General features: G+C 36.8%; 1 protein-coding gene across 2 annotated transcripts in view; it reads right to left on the bottom strand.

Moving 5' to 3' along the window:
- KCNH5 (potassium voltage-gated channel subfamily H member 5) overlaps nucleotides 1-21309 on the bottom strand; it is a 351127-nt gene extending 329818 nt beyond the window's left edge. Inside the window, exon 1 of one of the 2 annotated variants that reach the window (XM_033187796.1) lies at nucleotides 21191-21309. In XM_033187796.1, coding sequence (XP_033043687.1) covers nucleotides 21191-21263 — 73 coding nt within the window. In that variant the 5' untranslated portion in view covers nucleotides 21264-21309. The remainder of the gene's footprint in view (nucleotides 1-21190) is intronic. The other variant, XM_033187797.1, reaches the window with a different exon arrangement.
- Between the last annotated feature and the right edge of the window lie 455 nt (nucleotides 21310-21764).

Here is a 21764-nt window from a genome sequence, read left to right as displayed (position 1 = left end):
GAAAATTATCCACCAATATCCCTGAAGAACATAGATGCAAAAATCCTCGATAAAATATTTTCAAACCAAATTCAACAACACATAGAAGGATAATTCACCATGATCAAGTGGTATTTATTCCTGAGATGCAAGGATTGTTCAAACATGCAAATCAATAAATATGATAGACCACATTAACAGAATGAAGGACAAAAACCGTAATATCAATTCAATAGATTCAGAAAAGGCATTTGAAAAATTCCACATTGTTTCATGATTAAAAGCTATCAACATATTAGGTACAGAAGGTATGTACCTCAGCATAATAAAGGCCATAATAAGCTCTAACATCATATTCAATGGTACAAAGTTGAAAGTTTTTCCTCTAAAATCGGGAACAAGACAAGGATCCCATTCTTACCACTTTTACTCAATTTCTAGCTGAAGTCCTAGCCAGAGCAACTAGAAAGAGAAAGGAAATAAAGCCTTCCAAATAGGAAATAAAGAGGTTAAATTGTCTCTGTTTGCAGACAATATGATCTTACATGTAGAAAAAAACAAAGACTCAAAGAAAAAACTGTTAGAACAAATAAACAAGTTCAGTAAAGTTGTAGGATATGAAATCAACACATGAAAAGCATTTCTATAATAACAAACTATCCAAAAAAGCAATCAAGAAAACAATACCATTTACAATAGCAACCAAAAAATAAAGTAAAATAAAATAAACAGTACTTAGGAATAAATTTAACCAAGAAGGTGAAAGATCTATACGCTGGAAACTGTAAAACATAGACAAAAGAAACTGAAGACACAAATAAATGGAAATATATCCTGTGTTCATGGACTGGAAGAATTAATATTGTTAAAAAGTTCATACAACCCAGGCCGGGCGCAGTGGCTCAAGCCTGTAATCCCAGTACTTTGGGAGGCCAAGACGGGTGGATCATGAGGTCAGGAGATCGAGACCATCCTGGCTAACACGGTGAAACCCCGTCTCTACTAAAAAAAAATACAAAAAACTAGCTGGGTGAGGTGGCGGGTGCTACTCGGGAGGCTGAGGGAGGAGAATGGCCTAAACCCAGGAGGCGGAGCTTGCAGTGAGCTGAGATCCGGCCACTGCACTCCAGCCTGGGCAACAGAGCAAGACTCCGTCTCAAAAAAAAAAAAAAAAAAAGTTCATACAACCCAAAGCAATCCACAGATTCAATGTAATTCCAATCAAAACCCCAAAGACATGTTTCACGGAAGTAGAGAAAAAAAAATCCTAAAGTTTATCCAGAATCACAAAAGACCCCAATAGCCAAAGCAATTTTGAACAAAAAGAACAAAGCCAGCGAGTCATCATACTACCAGATATCAAAATATACTACAAAGCTATAGTATAAAAGCAGCACGGTACTGGCATAAAAATAGACACATAGACAAATAAAACATAATAGAGAGCCTGGAAATAAAACCACACATTTATAATCCATTGATTTTCAGCAAAGATACCAAAAACATACAATGAGAAAAGGGCAATCTCTTCAATAAAGAATGTTGGTAAAACTGGATATCCCACATCAGAAGAATAAAATTAGACACTCATCTCACACCATATAGTCAAATTAACTCAAAATGGATTGAACACTTCAACATCAAACCTGAAACTATAAAACTGCTAGAAGAAAACATAGAAGGAAAGCTGCAGGACATTGGTCTGGGCAAAGATTTTTTGGATATGACTTCAATAGCACAGGTAACTAAAGTAGAAATTAACAAATGAAATTACATCAAACTAAACAGCTGTACAGCAAAGGAAACAATCAACAGAGTGAAGAGACAACCTATACAGTAATAAAATATATCTATAAACCAAACACATAAGGGGTTAATATGCAAAATATATAAGAAACTCAAACAACTTGATAGTAAGAAAACAAATAACCAGATTAAAACATGGGCAAAGGACATGAATAGACATTCCTCAAAAGACAATATGCAAAGAGCTAACAGTTACATGAAAGAAAGCTTAACATCACTAATCATCAGGGAAATGCAAATTAAAACCACAATAAGATGTTACTTTATACCTCCTGTAATGGCTATTATCAAAAAGACAAAAGATAACAACTGACCAAGATGCCAAGAAACAGGAACTCTTATACACTGTTGGTGGGAATATAAGTTAGTACAATCATTATAGAAAACAGAATGGAGGTTCCTCAAAAAATTAAAAATAGAACCACCAGATGATCCACCAATTCCACAACTGGGTATATAGCCAAAGGAAATTAAATCGGTATGTCAAAGGGCTATCTGCATGCTCATGTTTATTGCTCCACTATTTACAGTAGCCAAGATATAGAATCAACCGAAGTACCAATCAACAGATGATTTAATAAAGAAAATGTGGTATATATGCCTAATGGAATATTATACAGCCTTTGTAAAGAAAAAAGTATTGTCATTTGTGACAACATGGATGAACCTGGAGGACATTATTTTAAGCAAAATAAGTCAGACATAGAAAGACAAACACCATATGATCTTACTTACATGTGCAATGTAAAAGTCAAACTCATAGAAACAGAGAAAAATGGTGGCTACCAAAGGCTGAAGGGTGGAGACACTGGGGAGATGTTGGTCAAAGGTCACAAAATTTCAGTTGGACAGAAAGAGTAAGTTTGAGTGATCTACCATATATCAGGTTAACTACAGTTGATAGCAATATATTGCATATTTGAAAACCTCTAAGGGAGACTTTAAGTGTTCTCACTGCAAAAAAAAAAAAAAAAAAAGAAGTGACAAGTGAGGCAATGAATATATGAAATAGCTTGACTTAGCCATTCCACAATGTAGACATATATCAAAGCATTACATTTCCTAGACTATGTTTTTAAAAACTTCAAGTTAGTTTGAAAAAAAAAAAAAAACTCTGAGTTGTTAGGTCTGATTGACTATGTGAGCAAATACTTCAGGTATACCTGGCAAATACTTGAATTGTCCATATTCTATATTATTGATTAAAACGTAGATATTTTGAAAAATCGTACTGAAGAGAAAGGCAGTCTTGTTGTACACTATAAACATATTCAATTTTTACTTGTCGATTTTTTAAAACAATTTAAGAAAAGCATTACAATATACTTATTATTTATTGGTTGAAGGAATTGCTAGTATTCTAGGAAAAAGGATCCCACAGGCTTAAAAAAGAAAGACTGTAAACATTAAAGGGTCTGCTGATCTAACAAATAGTGTTTTTAAAACTTTTTTTTATTAAAGTTCATAGTAAGAAATAATTTTTTTTTTTTTTTTTTTAAGACGGAGTCTCGCCCTATCGCCCAGGCTGGAGTGCAGTGGTGCGAGCTCGGCTCACTGCAAGCTCCACCTCCTGGATTCACGCCATTCTCCTGCCTCAGCCTCCCTAGTAACTGGGACTACAGGCACCTGCCACCACGCCCGGCTAATTTTTTTGTATTTTTTTAGTGGAGACGGGGTTTCATCGTGTTAGCCAGGATGGTCTCGATCTCCTGACCTCGTGATCAGCCCGCCTCGGTCTCCCAAAGTGCTGGGATTACAGGCGTGAACCACTGCGCGCGGCCAGAAATAATTTTTACATAATGACTCAAGTGTATATACATACGTGCAGACATGTACATACACAATACACAATTGAAAAAATTTCTCAGACTACATTTACTCACTACATGAGATGCACTCTACAATTTCTAACCTATTTCAATTTTGGGTGCATTAATCAAGACCTGTTAAATCAATTCCATAGCCCAATGAAGGGGTGTACCTTAGGATTTTAAAAGCATGATTTAAACAACCCTGCAAAGGCTTTACAAACCTCTCTCTCTCTTATAAACAGACTAGTTTTCAAGACATGTGTTAGGATTTGGATCATTCTCACTATTTCATATTAACTCTGCCATTAAAAAATTACGGCCGGGCACGGTGGCTCAAGCCTGTAATCCCAGCACTTTGGGAGGCCGAGACGGGCGGATCATGAGGTCAGGAGATCGAGACCCTCCTGGCTAACACGGTGAAACCCCGTCTCTACTAAAAATACAAAAAATTAGCCCGGCGAGATGGCGGGCGCCTGTAGTCCCAGCTACTCGGGAGGCCGAGGCAGGAGAATGGCGTAAACCCAGGAGGCGGAGCTTGCAGTGAGCTTAGATCCGGCCACTGCACTCCAGCCTGGGCGGCAGAGCGAGACTCCGTCTCAAAAAAAAAAAAAAAAAAAAAAATTACCCTGCCCCCATGATACCATTTTCAATAGCTCTGCAATGGGAACATTCAGACTCCAGCTCAGCAGGGTCCAGCTATCACTACCCATTTGTTAATAAATTATTCCACTTACACTTGAGTAACTCTGTGTAGTAACAAAATTAATAACAAAAGCAACCATTAGTGTAGCCCCTACTCTATGCTAGGTATTGGGCCTGATGTTGTACATGTTATCCCTAATTAGGAAAACTTTATTTCCTCTTTTACTGATCACTCATCAGGCAATAAGTCACAGACTCACAAAGCCTAGATTCCCAAGGTCAGAAGTTGCAGCTAGAACACATGTTCCTTAAATTCTAATTCTTGGCTGAAATAATTGCAAATTTAAACTCTTCCTAAGTAGTCTAGGAAATTATGTCTCTTTTTTTGCTTTAGATGGAAAAGTAGGAAGACTAGGAATGAAGGAAAAGTCCTAAAGCAACTCGCTGCAGGGAGAACTAACTCTTCCTGTTAGACTGGAAGCAGAATTGTTTAAGGGAAGAACACAGAAGTCAGAATCAAAAGTAGATAATTAAGACTTTGCTTTTCTCTTCAATCCCATTTTTCAAAATATCTACATTTTAACCAATAATATAGAATATGGACAATTCAATTCAGATATACCCTAAAGTATTTGCTCACATAGTCAATCAGACCTAACAACTAAGAGTGTTTTTCAAACCAACTTAAAATTTTTAAAAAGGTAGTCTAGGAAATATGCTCTCCATTCATCTTTATGCTTGAAGTTTAAGTCTAGTAACTGAAACCATCAAAGAGTTAAGTAACTGGACTGTGCTCACCAGACTTTACCTCGAGGCTTTAATAATTGCATTTTAACTATATGCACTCTGAGTTTATGGCGGACAAACATGAAAACTGCTTTTACCATTGCTGAATGTTTTATAAAACCACAGTTGAGTAAAGTAGACGTGGTGCTAAGTCTACTTTATATGAGATGTTATCAAGTGGTAAACATTTATAACAATCAATATACCATAAGGAGCCCTGACCCAAATATTCTCCCAGAACTTGGATCCCTTCTCCATACCATCAAGTAAGTTTCTGTGAAAAAGCTGGAGAGTTTTAATTAGGCTACTGGGTGCCTGATATACAAACTAGTAACAGTAATGCCCACCATTCTGGGTAGTTATGGAAACTAAGCAAAGTAAGCAGTCTTTATAAACTATTAAAGCAAAAAGCATTTATAAGCTATTATTATCAGGTGCAAGATTATGTTACTGAGTTGTATATGCAGAAGTATCTTGGTGTGTGTGTGGCGGGGAATATATGTATGCATGTAAGTGAAGAACCTAGAAAAAATAAACTGTTAAATATTGACCCTGCAAAAACCAAAACCTATAAAATTATATTTATCACTGAGAACTAAACTACAGAATAAAATACTTGAGAAAAAGGAGAAATAAGAAGAGAGGGAGACAGATTTTTTAATCAAGGCTAGATTAGATAGAAATTGCTGAATATTAACTATCCAGAGGCTTCTTTTTGAAATTTCTCTATTTGTTCACTGAAACACTCTCTATGTATATGAAATATTCAAATAACTGTTGCATTTCCCTGTAGTCACGAAAATTCTTATTTCAACAAATGAAAAATATATTATTAATAAATATTAAGAACAGAATAGCAAATTAATTATAATTGTTCCTGGGAAAATTTTAATTTCCTTTAGCTTTAAAACATGTTGGCAAAAAGAAATCTGATTACAGAGGAATGACTTCTTTGCAAAGCAAATGAGTTACAAATCTAGAAAGTGAGAGGGTCTAGAAGTTTTGGAAACATGATGCCTTTAAAGAAATTGCCCAGAATCTCAGTGACCATCACCCATTCTTATCAACCAGTCTTGACAGGGAAACCAGTTCTGGTTTGTCCTCATAGCTCTTAAAGGACCTTGAGCCATGAATTCTGGAAAATGGAACTTTCCTTGAGCTCCAGATTGTTTCCGTCCTTAAAGATGTTTACAAACATTTCAACTCCAAAGGAATCAAACACACAATATGGTCCTGTATGAGTTGCCTAAGAATCAGGGCATTATCCTCACCAGGAGGCAAAGATTTCAGAAGCTGTAATTTCACACGTCAGCAGATTCTGGAATGCATCTATAAGGGTCTAAGACTTGAAAACAACTTGAATACAGACTTGAAAACAACTCATGATATTCATTCAAGACTATGCAGTATCCTATCAGAGGTGAACCTAAAATAAAACAAGCACTTTTTCTTCAAGGGTTAGAAAGTTAAAAACTAATCAAAGACCCTTAATTCCAAACGGCCCCCTAGGGATTATTACCAGTGTTTCTCCATCTTGACTGCACAGTTGAGTGGAGTGAAAGTTGAGGGAGATTGGAGAGGGCCACCTAGGAGTTATTTATCCCAGTCCCCACACCCCAAAGATTCTGTTTTAATTGGTCTTGAGTGGAACCTAGGCATCAATATTTATTGCTAAATCTTTCAGATTCTTTCAATGTGCAGCCAGGGTGGAGAAGCACTAATCTAGTGCAATAATTCCTAAATGCTGGCAGCTGCAATAGAATCGCGTCACGAATGTCAAAAATAGAGATTGCTAAATTCTAATGCAGATGCTCTGAATTGACTCCCTCACAGGTGAATACAAAAATGCAGGCATAGAGGTAAGTCTCTCATGCTCAGCCAAGTCTGGCACACTTTGATCCAGTGCCTTGCTACTCAAAGTATGGACCAGCATCACCTGGGAGTTTACTGGCACTGTAGAACCTGGGACCCACCCCAGACCTTCTGAGTCAGACCTGCATTTTAACAAGATCCTCAGGTGACCCCAGAATGCACCCATCTTCTGCTTTTCCTTTCTTTTATGGATGGGAAAAAGACCAGGAAAGTTTAAGGACTCGTACAATATAGGAAAAGAGTATCTAGTAGGGGAAAAAGACAGAACCAGGTCTCCCTGTCTAAGACTTTCTATTCTATCAGACTATATTTCTGAACTGCTGTCTAAGCTTTTGTTTCATTTTGTTTTAATATAAGGAGGCACTTCCTCTTTATAGAGCAATTTATTCGGAAAATAGGAAAATAACTACACTTAGGTTAATACTACTACATATTAATTCCTAAAGGAGATCATACACAAATCATGGGATCAACAATCCTGGCTGATAAAAAATTCTGGACAAAGGAAGGTTATATTCAGTCAATAAAGGCAATATAAGAGCATGTGGGATGTTTCCTCCCTTTCTACAGCAATTCCAGGAGAAAAAAATATGTTTTCCTCTGAGCTGCTCCAATATGATTAGATTTGTTTTTGTTTGTTTTTATGAAAATCATATCCTTCTCAGATCCAGAAATCTCATGTACATTAACACTGGTAGTGTGGAGGGGAAGGAAATGGGAGAAATCAAAGGATACAAGCTGGGAGTTACGTAGGATAAATAAGTCTAGGGATCTAATGCACAACATGAGGACTACAGTTACTAACATCGTACTTAATAATATTGTATTGTATGCTGAAAATTGGCTAAGAGAGATTTTAGCTCTTACCACACACAGACAAAAGGGTAACTGTGGAAGATGATGAATGGGTTAATTTGCGGGACTGTATAATCATTTCACTATTTATATGTATATAAAACAATGTTATAGGCCTTAAATATATACAGTTTTTAAGAAGTGTAGAATAAAAGGGTGGAATGCCTTTTTAGGGGGTTAAGCCTCTGGCTCCCTCTCCTTTTTACCTTTTTTATGCAAATTACCCCCAGAGAGAAATATTTCAGAGGACTAGCAGTTTTTAAGTATTTTAAGAAATGATAATAAGACACACAAACACATTTTAGAGTACTGAGGAAGAAAGAAAATGGAGTGGAGTCGAGAAGAAAAAGGACTTCACACACACACAAAAAAAAACTTTCACTAATTTATAGATTTGCCAAGATCCAGAGCAGTGTGTGAAGAAAGACAGTTGCATTTTCCCTCTGACTGTTTTCTTGTAGTTCTAACTTTGGAGAAGCACACCACCCGGAAACCATGGCTCTCGCTCTCAAAGCCCTCAAACCCTGGGACACAGAGCTCCTCCAACAGAAGCGAAGTACAGGCAAGACTAGAAACCCAGATGAGGGCTATTTCAAGCTGCTCTTCCGGATCACTGGGGCTTCAATGAGGAAGAATCAGTGCAGGCAGTCGCAGCTCCAGTTATCACCCCACCCTTCACAGTGCTCCCATTCAAAGAACACACATTCCAAAAATCAATGCCTAAGAAGGAAAATCTGAAGCAAAAGTGACCCAATAAAACGCATGTAGCAATCACTAACTTTTTCTAAAAGGAGTTGGTTGCAGAGGCCTTTTCAACAATGCTTACTGACAAATATTTATTATAAAGTTAGGTTTGGTTTGGGGTTTGGGTTTTATTCAAAAGTTTACTTAGTTTCTTATCCGAGTCAGTTTCTTATCAAAATCTGAAAATACATGTTTCTAATCCATAAGAATGACCAGACTGTCCAAGCTAATTACCTGGCTCCTTTCTGAACTCTGCAAGTAGAATGCAGAAATCATATCTGTACACACTTATATTGAGCTAAGCTGTCTTTGACTGCATTCTTCTTTTCTTCGAGGGAATGAAAAGGGAGCTAGATGGCAGTGATGATGCAGATGGTCTTTAGAGTTTCATTCCAAGCATGGCCTTCTTCCAGTTTTTCCCATCTCAAGGATATCTTCCCTACCTCCATCTGCATGCAGATGCTTGGGCCACAACCTTGGGAGTCATCCTTCACACCTCATCCATGTCGTCAAATTCATTACTAGATCCTAATAATTCTACTAACAAAACATATCTGATGCATCCATTTCTCTCCATCTCCACTACTACCATGCCAGGCCAGACCACCATCATATCTTGTCTGGACTATTGCACAGAGACCAGACAAGATATGTGGTCTCCCATCTTGCTTCTCCTCCCCTCAACCCTTACAGAAGTAGCTCTTGGGACTATGAGGTTTTTCCACTGCACTAGAAATAAAACACAAAATCTTTCCCCTGAATAGTCAGGCCCCTAACTGTCACTCACCCTTATCTCCTGTCTTTCTTCTGGTTTCACCCAAGGCAATCCAGCTGCGCTAGTCTGTAAGCTTCACAAACTTAACCATTTATTTTCTTTTTCTCCTTGGGAATGTTCACATGCTTTCCCTTTGCCTGAAATATTCTTCTTCCCACTTATCCTCTTGTTACGTCTCACTTTAGTTATCAATTTAACACTACTTCCTTAGAAAGTCCTCCCAATTGGAATTAGATCGTGTTGCACATGATCATCACACCCTTCCCTTTTCATCCAAAATGCTTACCACAATTTGTAATTATATATTTGATGTGGGCTTGGTGAATGCCTGCCTCCCCTACCAGACTCTGAGTTCCATGAGGTCAAGGACCATGTCTATTTGTTCATTGCTGTATACCCACAAATGTTTTATGACTATATCAAATAAAAAATTCTGATTCCTATTTAAAGTCATATAGTCAGTCAATAAATAGTTATAAAGCAATGCTTAGACATTGTCAAGAATGTAGATAAGGACCATGGCAGGTATTTTTTTTTCAAGGAATAGGCAATAAGTTTAAAAAAAAAAAAAAAAAAAAAACAGGTGGGGGGTGGGTGTTCCAAAGCAGAAAGCAGATATTCCCGCACTTTGACTAGCATCTGGAAACTTGTAAATTTAAATTATACAGTCTGTAATGTTTTGGTTGTTTGTTGCTTTGAGATGGAGTCTTGCTCTGTCACCAGGCTGGAGTACAGTGGTGTGATCTTGGCTCACTGCAATCTCTGCCTCCTGGGTTCAAGTGATTCCCCTGCCTCAGTCTCCCGAGTAGCTGGGACTACAGGCGCGCACCACCACACCTGGTTAATTTTTTGTATTTTAGTAGAGACGGGTTTTCACCATGTTGGCCAGGGTAGTCTCGATCTCCTGACCTCGTGATCTGCCCGCCTCAGCCTTCCAAAGTACTGGGATTACAGGCATGAGCCACTGCATCCAGCCTGTATTATTTTTTAAATGTGTCTTCTGGATGAATGATATCTATAGATCTATTTAAGTTTCATAGAACAGTAATAGTGGAAAAATCTGAAGCATATACAGCAATTGTATTTGGGTTAAACAAAATATTGGTACAGATGGCTAAACAAAAACATAATTTATATGTCATGCCCACATCCACAATGTTGATTTGTGGTATGTGCACTGCCCATTTCTATGTCAATGACAGAATCTAAGGCTGGTGTCCTTCATATCCTTACAAAATACACCTGTATCCTACTGTATCCTACAACAATCCTCTAGCAATATAGCAAATGTGCAGACATACTTTGTACCTTCCACAATGACACTAATTATTACCCAATAATATTGGCAACATTAAGCAGACCATCACTGTAGGAGTTTAAAATATGCAAAAATGTCTGTTAATTTATTCAAACTTGTTCAGCTGTCATCAAAGATAAAAATATGCTTCCACTTTCTATCTCCTTCACGATCAAAGGTACATTTTTAAGTTTCTATGTTTCTTTGATGGCATTAACTTCATTTTTTCATCCAGCCAAAGTGGTTCAAAATGCATGAGATACTTTAACATATATTTCTGAAATTCCAGTGGTAGGAATAATAGCAACTTTGTTATTAAAAAAGATTTCTCCACAAAATGTTTAACAATTCAACGTTTCTACTTTTAATAGCTGGTGTTTTGTTCATGAAAAAATGACTTTCTAAAACGTAAACTGGTCAGAATCATTAGAAGCAAAATATAATTGCAATAATGGCCTATTTGATGCATTGCCTCATAACACAACAGAAAACTTTCACCCTGATATAATGATAACATTTTACTAAATTTTATTGCAATGAAATTTCTTAAAATACCTGAAGCCATAAGACTTATGCTAGTTACATAATCTTGGGGAATAAAAGCTAAATCAGTCAAGATATATTTATAAGAGGAACAAAAGTATATATTTAATGTTTAAGCATCATTTTAATTCCTACAAATAAAGATTTTTGCAAATGGACTGCATCTTTTCTGAGGAGATTACGTATTTTCTTTGAAGTTACGTTTTAATGGCAATTAAACACTAATGGCAAGATAAATGATGAAAAACCTCAGTTAAAAAGCTGGTCCAACTTGCACACATGATAGAAAAACAGAGGAGGCTTTTCTGAATGCATTCACAATCCAATTAATTTTCTAAAGCTTTCTCTTATATGTTTTTAAATTTCTACTCTCTGTGCAACGGAGCTAATTGTTCAAGAAAAAGATACAGAGCTACAAATTCAATTCATCTCTCTCCTTTGGCCGGATTTCACTAGGCTGGTTATAAGAAGAGGCTGATGTTTCTGCTTTATTTCTCAGTTTGTCCAAGAATTATCAGGTATTGAAGTAAACAGAACTGATACCTCTTTTGCTCTGGGCAGTCGGTTTTTGTTTGGAGCGGGGATGGACAGGGGTGGGTTGTTTGCTTGGTTTTGGTATTCTCTCCAAAGTAAGCCCTCAGTAAACTGAACTCAAAAGCTTTTAAGCTCAGATCCACCAGTTTCTGCTGGGAAATTCTTGACTACTTAATTTCTTGCTTTCTTCAGGTTAAAAAAAAAAAAAAATCTCCCCTAGCTTACCTTGTCTAAAGAAAACATTAAAAAGTGAATAGGTAGTAAGTCCTCACTGAGATGAGGCAGTGGGAGATCCACTACAACTGTGGCTTCACCACATCTTCTCAGCAACCCTGAAAGGTGGGTGTCCTCATTCTGGAGAGCCTCAGTGTGTCACCAGGAGTGAGGGCTAGACAGGAAACCATGTTGTCAAGAACTCAACACCTTTGCTCTTTCCATCCTGGCACTGTGCCTGAGAGCACAGTGGAGAGCACTGTTCTGTGAGCCTTGGAAATGCCCTCACAGAGTTCCAGGAAGATTACCAGTTACCTTGATAATGGTTGCTCTAGTAGAGACAGAAGTTGCTTTAGGAATGAGCAAGGAGAATATATCACGCATTTCATTCCTCCCTCTTGGAGACCTCTTGTTTCTGAGCTCAGTTAATGAGGCAACTCTTTCCTTCTGACCTGTAATTCTTTCTTTGGTCCATCACAGTTAGAGACACCGGCTGCATGTGATGTCAGTTATGGACATGCTTCATGCCTTAAGATGAGTCAGTGCAGTAAATGGGCATGAATTAACTTACTCTGCACCAGCACTTACAGGAGACACAAAAGAAAGCTAAGGATTGATAATCTAGTTGGAAAGTAAGACTAATGTTATACTGAATGGAAAGTCAAAGATGACCCTAACACTTCTAGAGTAAAAAACAAAAATACTAAAGACACTTTGAATAGAAATGGGGAGATAAAAAAAAAAAAAGTCAATCTGGAGCCAAAAGCAAATAAATTCTATTCTACCCACACTGAGTTTTAGATGACTTTTGAGTAGTACAAGAAGAGAAATCCTGTATACCTTTGGAAACATAGACCTGGGGCACAGAGAAGATAAAATTTAAATTATGGCAGAAGACAAACTTTCCCTGAAAAGTAGGATGGAGATGCAAGAAAGAAAGTTGAAGGGAGAACTTGTGTGACTACTCAACTCATTCTTTAGGAAGGAAAAGGAGAGGAGGGAGGAGGAGAGGAACAAAAAGGGAAGCCAGTAGAAAGGGCAGCAGGGCGTGTAAGCTCATGACAGCTATAAGAGAAATGGTGGAGAGGATAGGGGAGTATAGTTTCAAACCCTGCAAAGTAAAAAAAAATATGGACCAAGAAAAGGTCTTAAGATTTACAAGAATGCTCACTTGTAATTTTCTAGGAATTTTCAGCATTATGGAGTAGACAGAAATTAGTTGAAAAGAGGTGCAGAAGGAAATGGTGACTAAGAATTAAAAACATCAACTATAGATAGTGCATTCAAACATTTAAACAACTAAATGATAATAATAACTAATGGCATGATATAATGCTTATTATGTGCCAGGCACCGTTCTCCATACTTACATGTATTGCCTAACTTAATCTTCACTCTAACCCCATAAACTAGGTACTATTATTACTTGTATTTTATAGATAAGGAAACTAGGTACAGGGAAGTTAAGTCACCGAGCTAGTAAGTATCAGAGCCAGGACTCTAATGCAGGCCTCTAGAACCTAATAAATATGTACATGCCTTCCACAGAAAAACAGGAGAAACATTGTTTTTGTCATTGTGTTCATTATGAATCCCTAGTGCTAGATCCCTGCCTAGCACATAGTAGGTACTCAATAAAATTTTGTTGCATTAATGGATAATTAACTAGAAAGGGCATGAGAGCCAAGCAAAAGGATCAGCATTGTATTTCAGAGCCTTTATTCTGAGACTCTTTAACCCCCACTGAGGAACTCCTCTATTTTTTCAATGCTGTAAATATATAAAAATAAACTCATTATTCTATAATTTGCCCCCAAATTTTAAAAATAAAAATAAATGCCAACAGATCAAAAGGGGTTTACAGAAAAGCTCAGGACAAAGATTAACTTTTCCCCTGAATCCAAGTGAGTTGTTCCATTTTCAGTTAAATATGGAAACCTGAGGCTGGTCCTGCAGTCTCTAAAAATCTAAAAGTCATTTTCCTCTTCTACTGGATACTGCACACGGCTGTAAGCTGCTCCCCAAGGCAAAACTCACTCAGAAGGTACTTAAGCAGGTAAGGATTGATTCCCAGGGATAAAACTCACCATCAATAACTCCTAACTGCAAAGTTGTTAAAATAATTTAGTTAGAATCTACAAATTTTTAAGCAGTTCTTTCTGGCATAAAATAGTCCAGCTTTCAAGCTCTTGATGATTAAAACAAAAATGGTAGAAAATATTTCAGTCATATCTCAATTTGGAATAGGAAATGAACATGGGATCCGTTTCATATTCCTTTCTCATCCTCTCAGAAGTACCATCTGATTTGCTCTATGCAGTGTGGTTTCTGTTTTCAGATATATGCATTGATTAACTAAATAGTTAAACTATGTAATTACTTATTCAAGCTCACTTAATAGATTTAATCAGCATTGGCTTGGGGAAAGAATTAATTATGGTCTTTGTTACTTTAGGAGACGAAAATCAAAAAAGCATTTATTCAATGCATACTTACTGCTATGTGCTCTGCACTGTAGAGAACATAAATGTCTTTTTAAGATACGACCCATATCCTCAAGGAGCTTAGTTCATATACCAAAATTTTCATGACTTCCCAATTATATGTCCTTACATCTACAAACTGTTATGATTTTGCACATAAGCTTAGATCTCAAATTGTGTATCTTTTGAAGTCCACATGACTTTGCACTTAATAGTTATATTTCTGTAATGGGACCAGACCCAAAGAGAGAGATAAATCTATTTTTGGTAAAATTTCAAATAGCTTTCTAACCACACTTTCTTTCTAAATTACTGTGCTCATTAATTTTTCTCTTTTTCCCTTTGGCAACTTAATGTATCACAAAACTACTATCTAGAATTTATATAAATAAGTCTCTTTACTAGGTAATAGTATCCACATATAACCAAATACTAAAATGATGTCTAAAATACACACTGATTTATGTGACAATAGTTATTACTGTCTCCATTTGATCAAATATATTTCAAGACTCAGCCTTTCTAATATATTAGCTACTATATTATATAAAATAGGAATATTTAAATGATTCTTTTTGATTATCTTTAAATGATGAAAAGGATTCATGTCATGTATTATTAAGCTAGACTATTTAGTGAAAAATGCTGAGAATTTTTTTTAAATTCTGCTTTGCTGTTGGTAAAGGAACTCGTTTCATAAATGTCCATTGTCTAGCATACATCAACACTACTTTCTTTGACCTCAATTTCCACAACAATAATTGCCACTGGTTTTGGGTTGTGATGTTATTCATGTTTATCTGATTCACAACACATCTCTTTTATTTATAAAAGAATTTTAAGGCACATTTCAATTTTTCCCATTAAAACCAATTTTGTATGGAACATTTCAAAGTATGTCTCAATATATGATTTCTAACCCTACTAAAAAGAAAAAAGAATTGCCTTAAATCGAAATTCAGATTTACTAAGAGGAAACAAAATCTCTTAAAACAGTCTATCCCCAATCCTGTCTTTTGAAGTTTAATAATTTGAAGAACTTTGAAAATATTATTTAATAATTTTAAATAATTTAGCTTTGTATTTAATTTTTAAAATTTAGGTAAAAATAAAATACTAGGATTACATAACATCCTGAGGAAGTAACTATAAATCTTTAAACTATCTTTTGATAAAATTAAAGCACTGTTATGAACTGATTCTATTTCACCAATTCAATATAAATTATATAAAGATGTCTAATAGAGAAAAATTCTGTTGAAGTGGGAAATATGTAATCTTCTCAGTATGAAGCATTATATACAGTCACTTTTCTGCAAGACTTTATATTTCATATACTATATATATGAAATGCTGAAATTGTGTATTACAATAAAATTTTATCTGCTAGAGAAAATGCTCTATTGGTCTGCAATGTATTTAAATCCATTTCTTTACAGAAACAATTTTTATCAATATCACATTTGTGTAGTTATAAAATGTTGATCACTATCAACTAAAATAAATTCTAATAATTAATATAATAAATACTTTTTTTCATTTAACTTTCCTGCATGTCTTTTATTTTAGATATTTTCTTCCAAGAGCACCAGCTAACTACATTGACTCCCTCCCAGTCAAATTTTGGGGAGGACGAGCAAGGTGGGTGAAGAGGGAGGAGGGAACAGAAAAAGAGAAAAATATTAACTACTTGGTTCACCTGTGACAGAACCCAGAGTGACCTCTTGTGGTCAATACTAACTACAGTACTTTGGTGAACAGTACAACCTTTTCCTAGGCTACACTCTGGAGAATGCAGAAGCATTGTTCCTCCAAGCTAAGAAACTCGGCTGTGACTCACAAGGAAAGAAAGAGATAAACACTGACTAAACTAAAGGGCTTCTTTAGGAAATCTACTCAGTTGCTATCAATTAAAATAATCATAACTACTCCCTTCTATTAAAAATCATGTTTATATGGTCCTTTTAGCAAGTCAGTTACAAGGTGCCTAGGTAGATGGATTTCTTACACATCCTACTTCTGGAATCAAGCAAAAGATAGACAAAGAGGGTAATTTCTAGTGAAGATAACAGTATCTTAGAATAAGCATCCCTCTATCAGCAATGTGCTGCATTTATTATATAACAGAGTGCGGGAATCTAATGCAAGAGACAATCTTGTGGCTTATGTATAAATATAATTTAGGAAGTGGTCAGTACAATTTCAACCTCTTTGATATTTTAAATGTTAAAGTGGTACATTATAAGACCTGAGTAAACCAATGCTTCAAAAACACTGTGTGGTTTTATCAATATTTCCTGAACAGTGTCTTAGATATTAAAGAAAACCTTTCAAGAAAAAGTGTCAATAACTTTATAACAACAACCAAAATAAAGTCCATTTGTTTTCCATCATTTCTTTTAAATTGGCTAATTGTAAAAGTTATTATTCCTTTTTTGTTTTGTTTATAGATCACTAGTTCTGCTTCCTCTCTTATAGGTTTCTTTTAAGACCTCAGTTTGTACAAATGTCAATTACAGCATGAAAATAATATTGGACTTTTCTACAAGTAAGAGATAGCTGAGTAAAGAAAGTGCTTGTGCAACCTAGCTATCTCAAGCAGAATGAAAAATTGAGGATATTGAGCTTCTTCTCTTGAAAGGTAAGTGGTTCATAAAATACTGCCTTCTCTGTTTTCTTCTTTCCTGAACCCCTTTTCTTCCCCAAAAACACTTCTAGTTTTCCACAAAACTAAAATAAACTTCCAATTTGTCATAATGTTTAAAATATTAAATAATTAACTTCTAGTTAAAAGGTATTAATTTGTACTTATAATTTTTCAAAATAGCAATCTACTTTACTGTCACCCAAAGTAATCATTTCTGCCTATATGCTAAGGAATTGAAGACAACATATGAGTAAAACGTGCTGCCCAAAGACAAAATCAGGTTGAAGGTCTTTGAAATATTTTTTGTCTTTTGAATCTAAATTTTAACCTAAAAGTCCTAAAAAGTTACTTTCTTCCAGATACTAAACCTCTACCCACAAGTTTACTGCTCCCTAGAGCCCAATTTAGATTAACAGTTTGCATAAATAATTGAAATTTAAATAAAGGAAGGTATCCTAATAATGTTCTAGACACAAATCTAGTCTGTAAGCCCTTGGGGCAGGGTGCTTCTAGGAGACTTTGCTCAGCGGTAATGAACTCACCATATAGTCCTCTAAACCTTCCCTTACTAATGGCTTATTTTGATAGTACTAGCCAAAAATTTGTCTAAACAGTCCTATAGCATTTGTACTTTAATCTTTACAACTTCTTAGAGTAATAATGCTCTCTATATTTACTAGAATCACATGCTAAGAATTATTATAATTCCTTTTGTCTAGAAATGATCTTTTAAAACTAAGAAGAATTCCTTGCTTCTTTTGATATTTGGCTATAAAGTGTGTGTGTATCCATCCTACTCAATGGCCCTCATTATTTTATTTAATAGACTTTGAATCACCAGTAACAACGTGCAATGCTGGCTTACAACAGACTGAGTCAACTAAATAAGAAAAATAAAAATCCAATCTCAAGAGGCATGAAATAATAGCATAGGTTACAGTTGCTACTCTGGAGTACGGAATACAGCGCTGTCATTCTGGGAAACTGCATCTAAGGAATTTGGAACTTTATTAAGAAATTGTCAGGTATAAAAGTAATATTCAAATGTGCCACACTTCTTGCTTTTTTGTTTCACATCATCAAAAAGTGTTCTGGTAAATTTGTAACTGGCTGAGATTTCAGTTCATTGGTGATATCCATGGACTAATAAATGTCTGACATTTTCTCTTTGTGTACATTTCCTTTTCATGTCCCATAATCTCTCTCTCTCCCCCACCCCACCCCTTTCTCTCTGCTGTGTGTTTTGTTTTGTTTTGTTTTGTTTTGTTTTGTTTTCTACATCTCTTATTTTGCTCCTTGTGTGCAAGAGAGAGAAAAAAAGAGTTAGATTGCTTCCTCTGTGTCTGTAGGGTGGTAGACATACTTAACAGACAAACCCCAAAATAGGAGAAGTAGGAAATTCCTCTTTTCAGTTTTCTGGGTGGATGCCTGACCGGCTGAGTGTTTATCTATGTGGTTGTGTATTATCTGGGTGTCTCTCTATATGTATTTCTATGTTTGGCTGACTCTCACTATAAGATCTGACTTCTCATGAGAAGAAAATGATGTTGTATCAGAAAGAGCTTTTCTTGGGGTTCAGTAAAAAAGACAAGGCCAGCCTCTGTTTCTTCAATTGTTAAATAGATTGGGAGTGCTGGGTTCTATTCTTTCTCTTCCTACTAAAGCTCTGCCAACAGTTCACTTTCAATGTTGTTAAGTTAGTGAATAATGAAAGCTTCAAAGAGACAAACCTGATCCATCTGTGAGAATCTTGAAGGGAATTTTCTATTAGTCTCAATTAGACAAGTTCTCAGGATAAATTTTTCTATTTCTCTGCCAAATCATACAGAAATTACAACAACTGCGGGATATCCCCCCGTGAATGTGTAGACCAATTTAATACCATAATTCTCAATTTCTGAGGTTCTTCCTATAAAACAGGTCCTGAGACTTTTCAGCATTTGTCACACACACCTGCATATATACTCGCTACAAATAACTAATACACTTCAAACAGTTCAGGGTCTTTGCGTAGCAGTATTCAAAGTTAGCCATAGGCAATAAGAGGTGGCATTTAAGTGCCAAAACAGATAAATTTTCATTTGCACTTGGTATTATCCAGGAAAGAAACATTTAACCAATGAAATGATTATGAACATGAAGTGTAAAAAAGATAAAATATTAATTTGAGTGGTAGATATAAAATGGAGGCAACAGAAACAGACATTTCTAAGCCACCTATGGTAAATCTTCATTTCATAGTATATCTACAATTTTTTAAAATTCAAAAAACTATCTCATAGTTTCATAGTCTGTATAAGAAGCTTCAACCAAAGTTGCTATATTAGTAAAGTTTAGTCAAGGGATTCTCATGTTCTTTCTCTTTATAATGCAGAACAATCATAAGCCTGCAGATTTTATTTTTTAAGACCTTCTCTGAAAAGTCCTCTCATAAACCAAATTGCGTGGAGTTGAAATAACCCAAGAGGATGAGAAAGCTGAAATAAGACTTATATACTTAACTAATTCCAATAACCCACACATTTCCCCCAAACTGTTTGAAGAGTAATATCCCCTTGTATTATAGGCTTAGTATAATATTAATACAAGAAGGTAATGTATAAGTATAAAAATTGCCTATCATTATGAATTTATATAACTAAAATATATTACAGGCATTTAAAAGAATACTAGGCCAGACCCTATTAGCTATTTTTTCCAACCCAAATACAACACTACTGCTTTAGACTTGTATTGTTTCAGGCATTGGCCAAAATGAAGAAATAAAGTTTAAAACCTCAAATTAAAAACAAATAACAAGTCAGATATTTGGGGGAAATACTTTGAGACACTTAAATACAGTTAGTCTTAAAATTAGAGGAAATATTTGCAAGCCTAGTCTTAAAAGAGTTTCTAATCTAAGAATTGGTATAATCTAATCTACCATTTAGGGAAAGCATTATTCATTTAATTATTTATCATTTCAGTGTGCCTCTGTCTTTCTGTGTGCCTCCAACCAGGCAGGGAGCCTCTTAAGAAGATGGGATGTGTATTAATTACCTTTTTTTAATTCCAAGAAACCACAGAGTGTCTATGGTATAAGGCACCCAAATAAATATTGTTTCAATGAATGAACAAACAAGGCACTATGGAACTGCATAGAGTATTTCCATTGTTTTGTTCCAAGCTTTACTGTACTCCATATACAGAAATGTCTTTCTCATTATTCTCCAAGCAAGAGATCTCAAAATAATAGCCTCTGAAGGAAAAACTTTAAAAGATACTCAACATATCTTACTTACGAAGTTTAAAATTATACAAAAGAATTAAAAACAAGTAGAAAATGCAGATTTCAGTAAGACGCAAAGTTTATAAGGTCTTAAAATGTGGAAATATATAACCATTCCCATCCAGAATATCTTGTAGGAAATGAATGTATAAATGGATGGTATTTTAAAGACACATTAAGGCGAGAAAACATTAACGTCAGTAGCAAGGTAGGATGGCATCTTTTTGATTTTTTTTCTAGTTGCATTAAAAGCCCAATAGTTACTGCTTCACTTCTACGTTTCTCATGTTTAAGTCGAACGAAATATATAGACCAATGTACAGTGAAAAACATAGCAAGAAGAAACTTTAAACACCAATTTGTCCACAGTAATTGCCTTCCCATTTTTCAAGCACTGAACTCTTTTTTAGGTTCAACCTCAACTACTCTCCCCAGCACAAAGCACATTTCCCCGTGCCCATGAGGCCAAAAGCCTTTCCAGAGATTTAAATCTTGTTAAGTAGCCACTTTCGCAGCCATTCCCAACTTGAGGGAAACCTTTCCACTGAGATTAACTCAGAATTTGGTCAGTCCCTGCTGCTCACTTTGCGGGGAAATGTGGGAGAAGGAAGAACAAGAAAGATAAAAGCAAAACTCAACTCTATGCTCCAGATGTACCTACACCCTATCCAACCCCTTTCTTTCCTCCAGTTCTGGGCTCTGGACGGGTGGGAGGGGGTAAGTCTGTCTGGTAGGAAGGGGATGCAACTAACTTTCCTCCACCATCTCATTGCCACCCCACCCCACCCCAAATCCAGCCCAAGGGGTAACTGAAACCACCAGGTAAGGCTGCTTGCATCCCCCTCCCCCCTTGGAAGAGGGATGGGATGGAGAGGATGGGGGGCGCGTGTGGGCGGGATGGAGGTAGGGGTGTTCTGAACTATAACTCTCCTTACCACTGGAGCGCCTGACGATGTTCTCCAAAAATGTGTTCTGCGGTGCCACCAGCCCTCTCTTGCCCCCCGGCATCCTGGGTCTGGAGAGCAGCGGCCAGGATCCGCGGCGGGGGAGGGGGGGATGCAGTAAGAGAAGGTGGAGGAAGAGGAGGAAAAGGTGGAAGAGAAGATTGAGCCGAAAGAAGAGGGGGCGCGGCGGCGGCGACGGGGTCCCCTGACTGTATCTCCAGCCCGACCCGGATGAGCAGCTCTGGGGAGGAGGACCAGGCAGTTCATGGTAGTAGCGCTCCCCTGGCCGCCGCTGCCCAGACTGTGGCGGTGCCGCACACGGGGCTCTGGAACTGCAGGCTCCGCGGGGCACAGTGCGCCTGCGCCGCCCCCGCTGTCGCTGTCCCGCCGGTGCTGATGCTGAGGCTGCTGCTGAGGCTGCTACCGCGGCGGCGGGCGCCTGGGCGGGGGCTCGGCATCTCTCCCCCTGCTGGGGAGCGCCAGAGCGAACTCAAGCCCACACTCTCCAATTCCCCTCAGCTCTGGCCCAGACCCCTTCCCCGCGCCTTCGTCTCCCGGTCTCCTT

Source organism: Trachypithecus francoisi, unplaced genomic scaffold (genome assembly GCF_009764315.1).
Source record: "Trachypithecus francoisi isolate TF-2019V2 unplaced genomic scaffold, Tfra_2.0 Lachesis_group3, whole genome shotgun sequence".
Taxonomy (NCBI): Eukaryota; Metazoa; Chordata; class Mammalia; order Primates; family Cercopithecidae; genus Trachypithecus; species Trachypithecus francoisi.
This window is presented reverse-complemented; position numbering and strand designations above follow the sequence as displayed.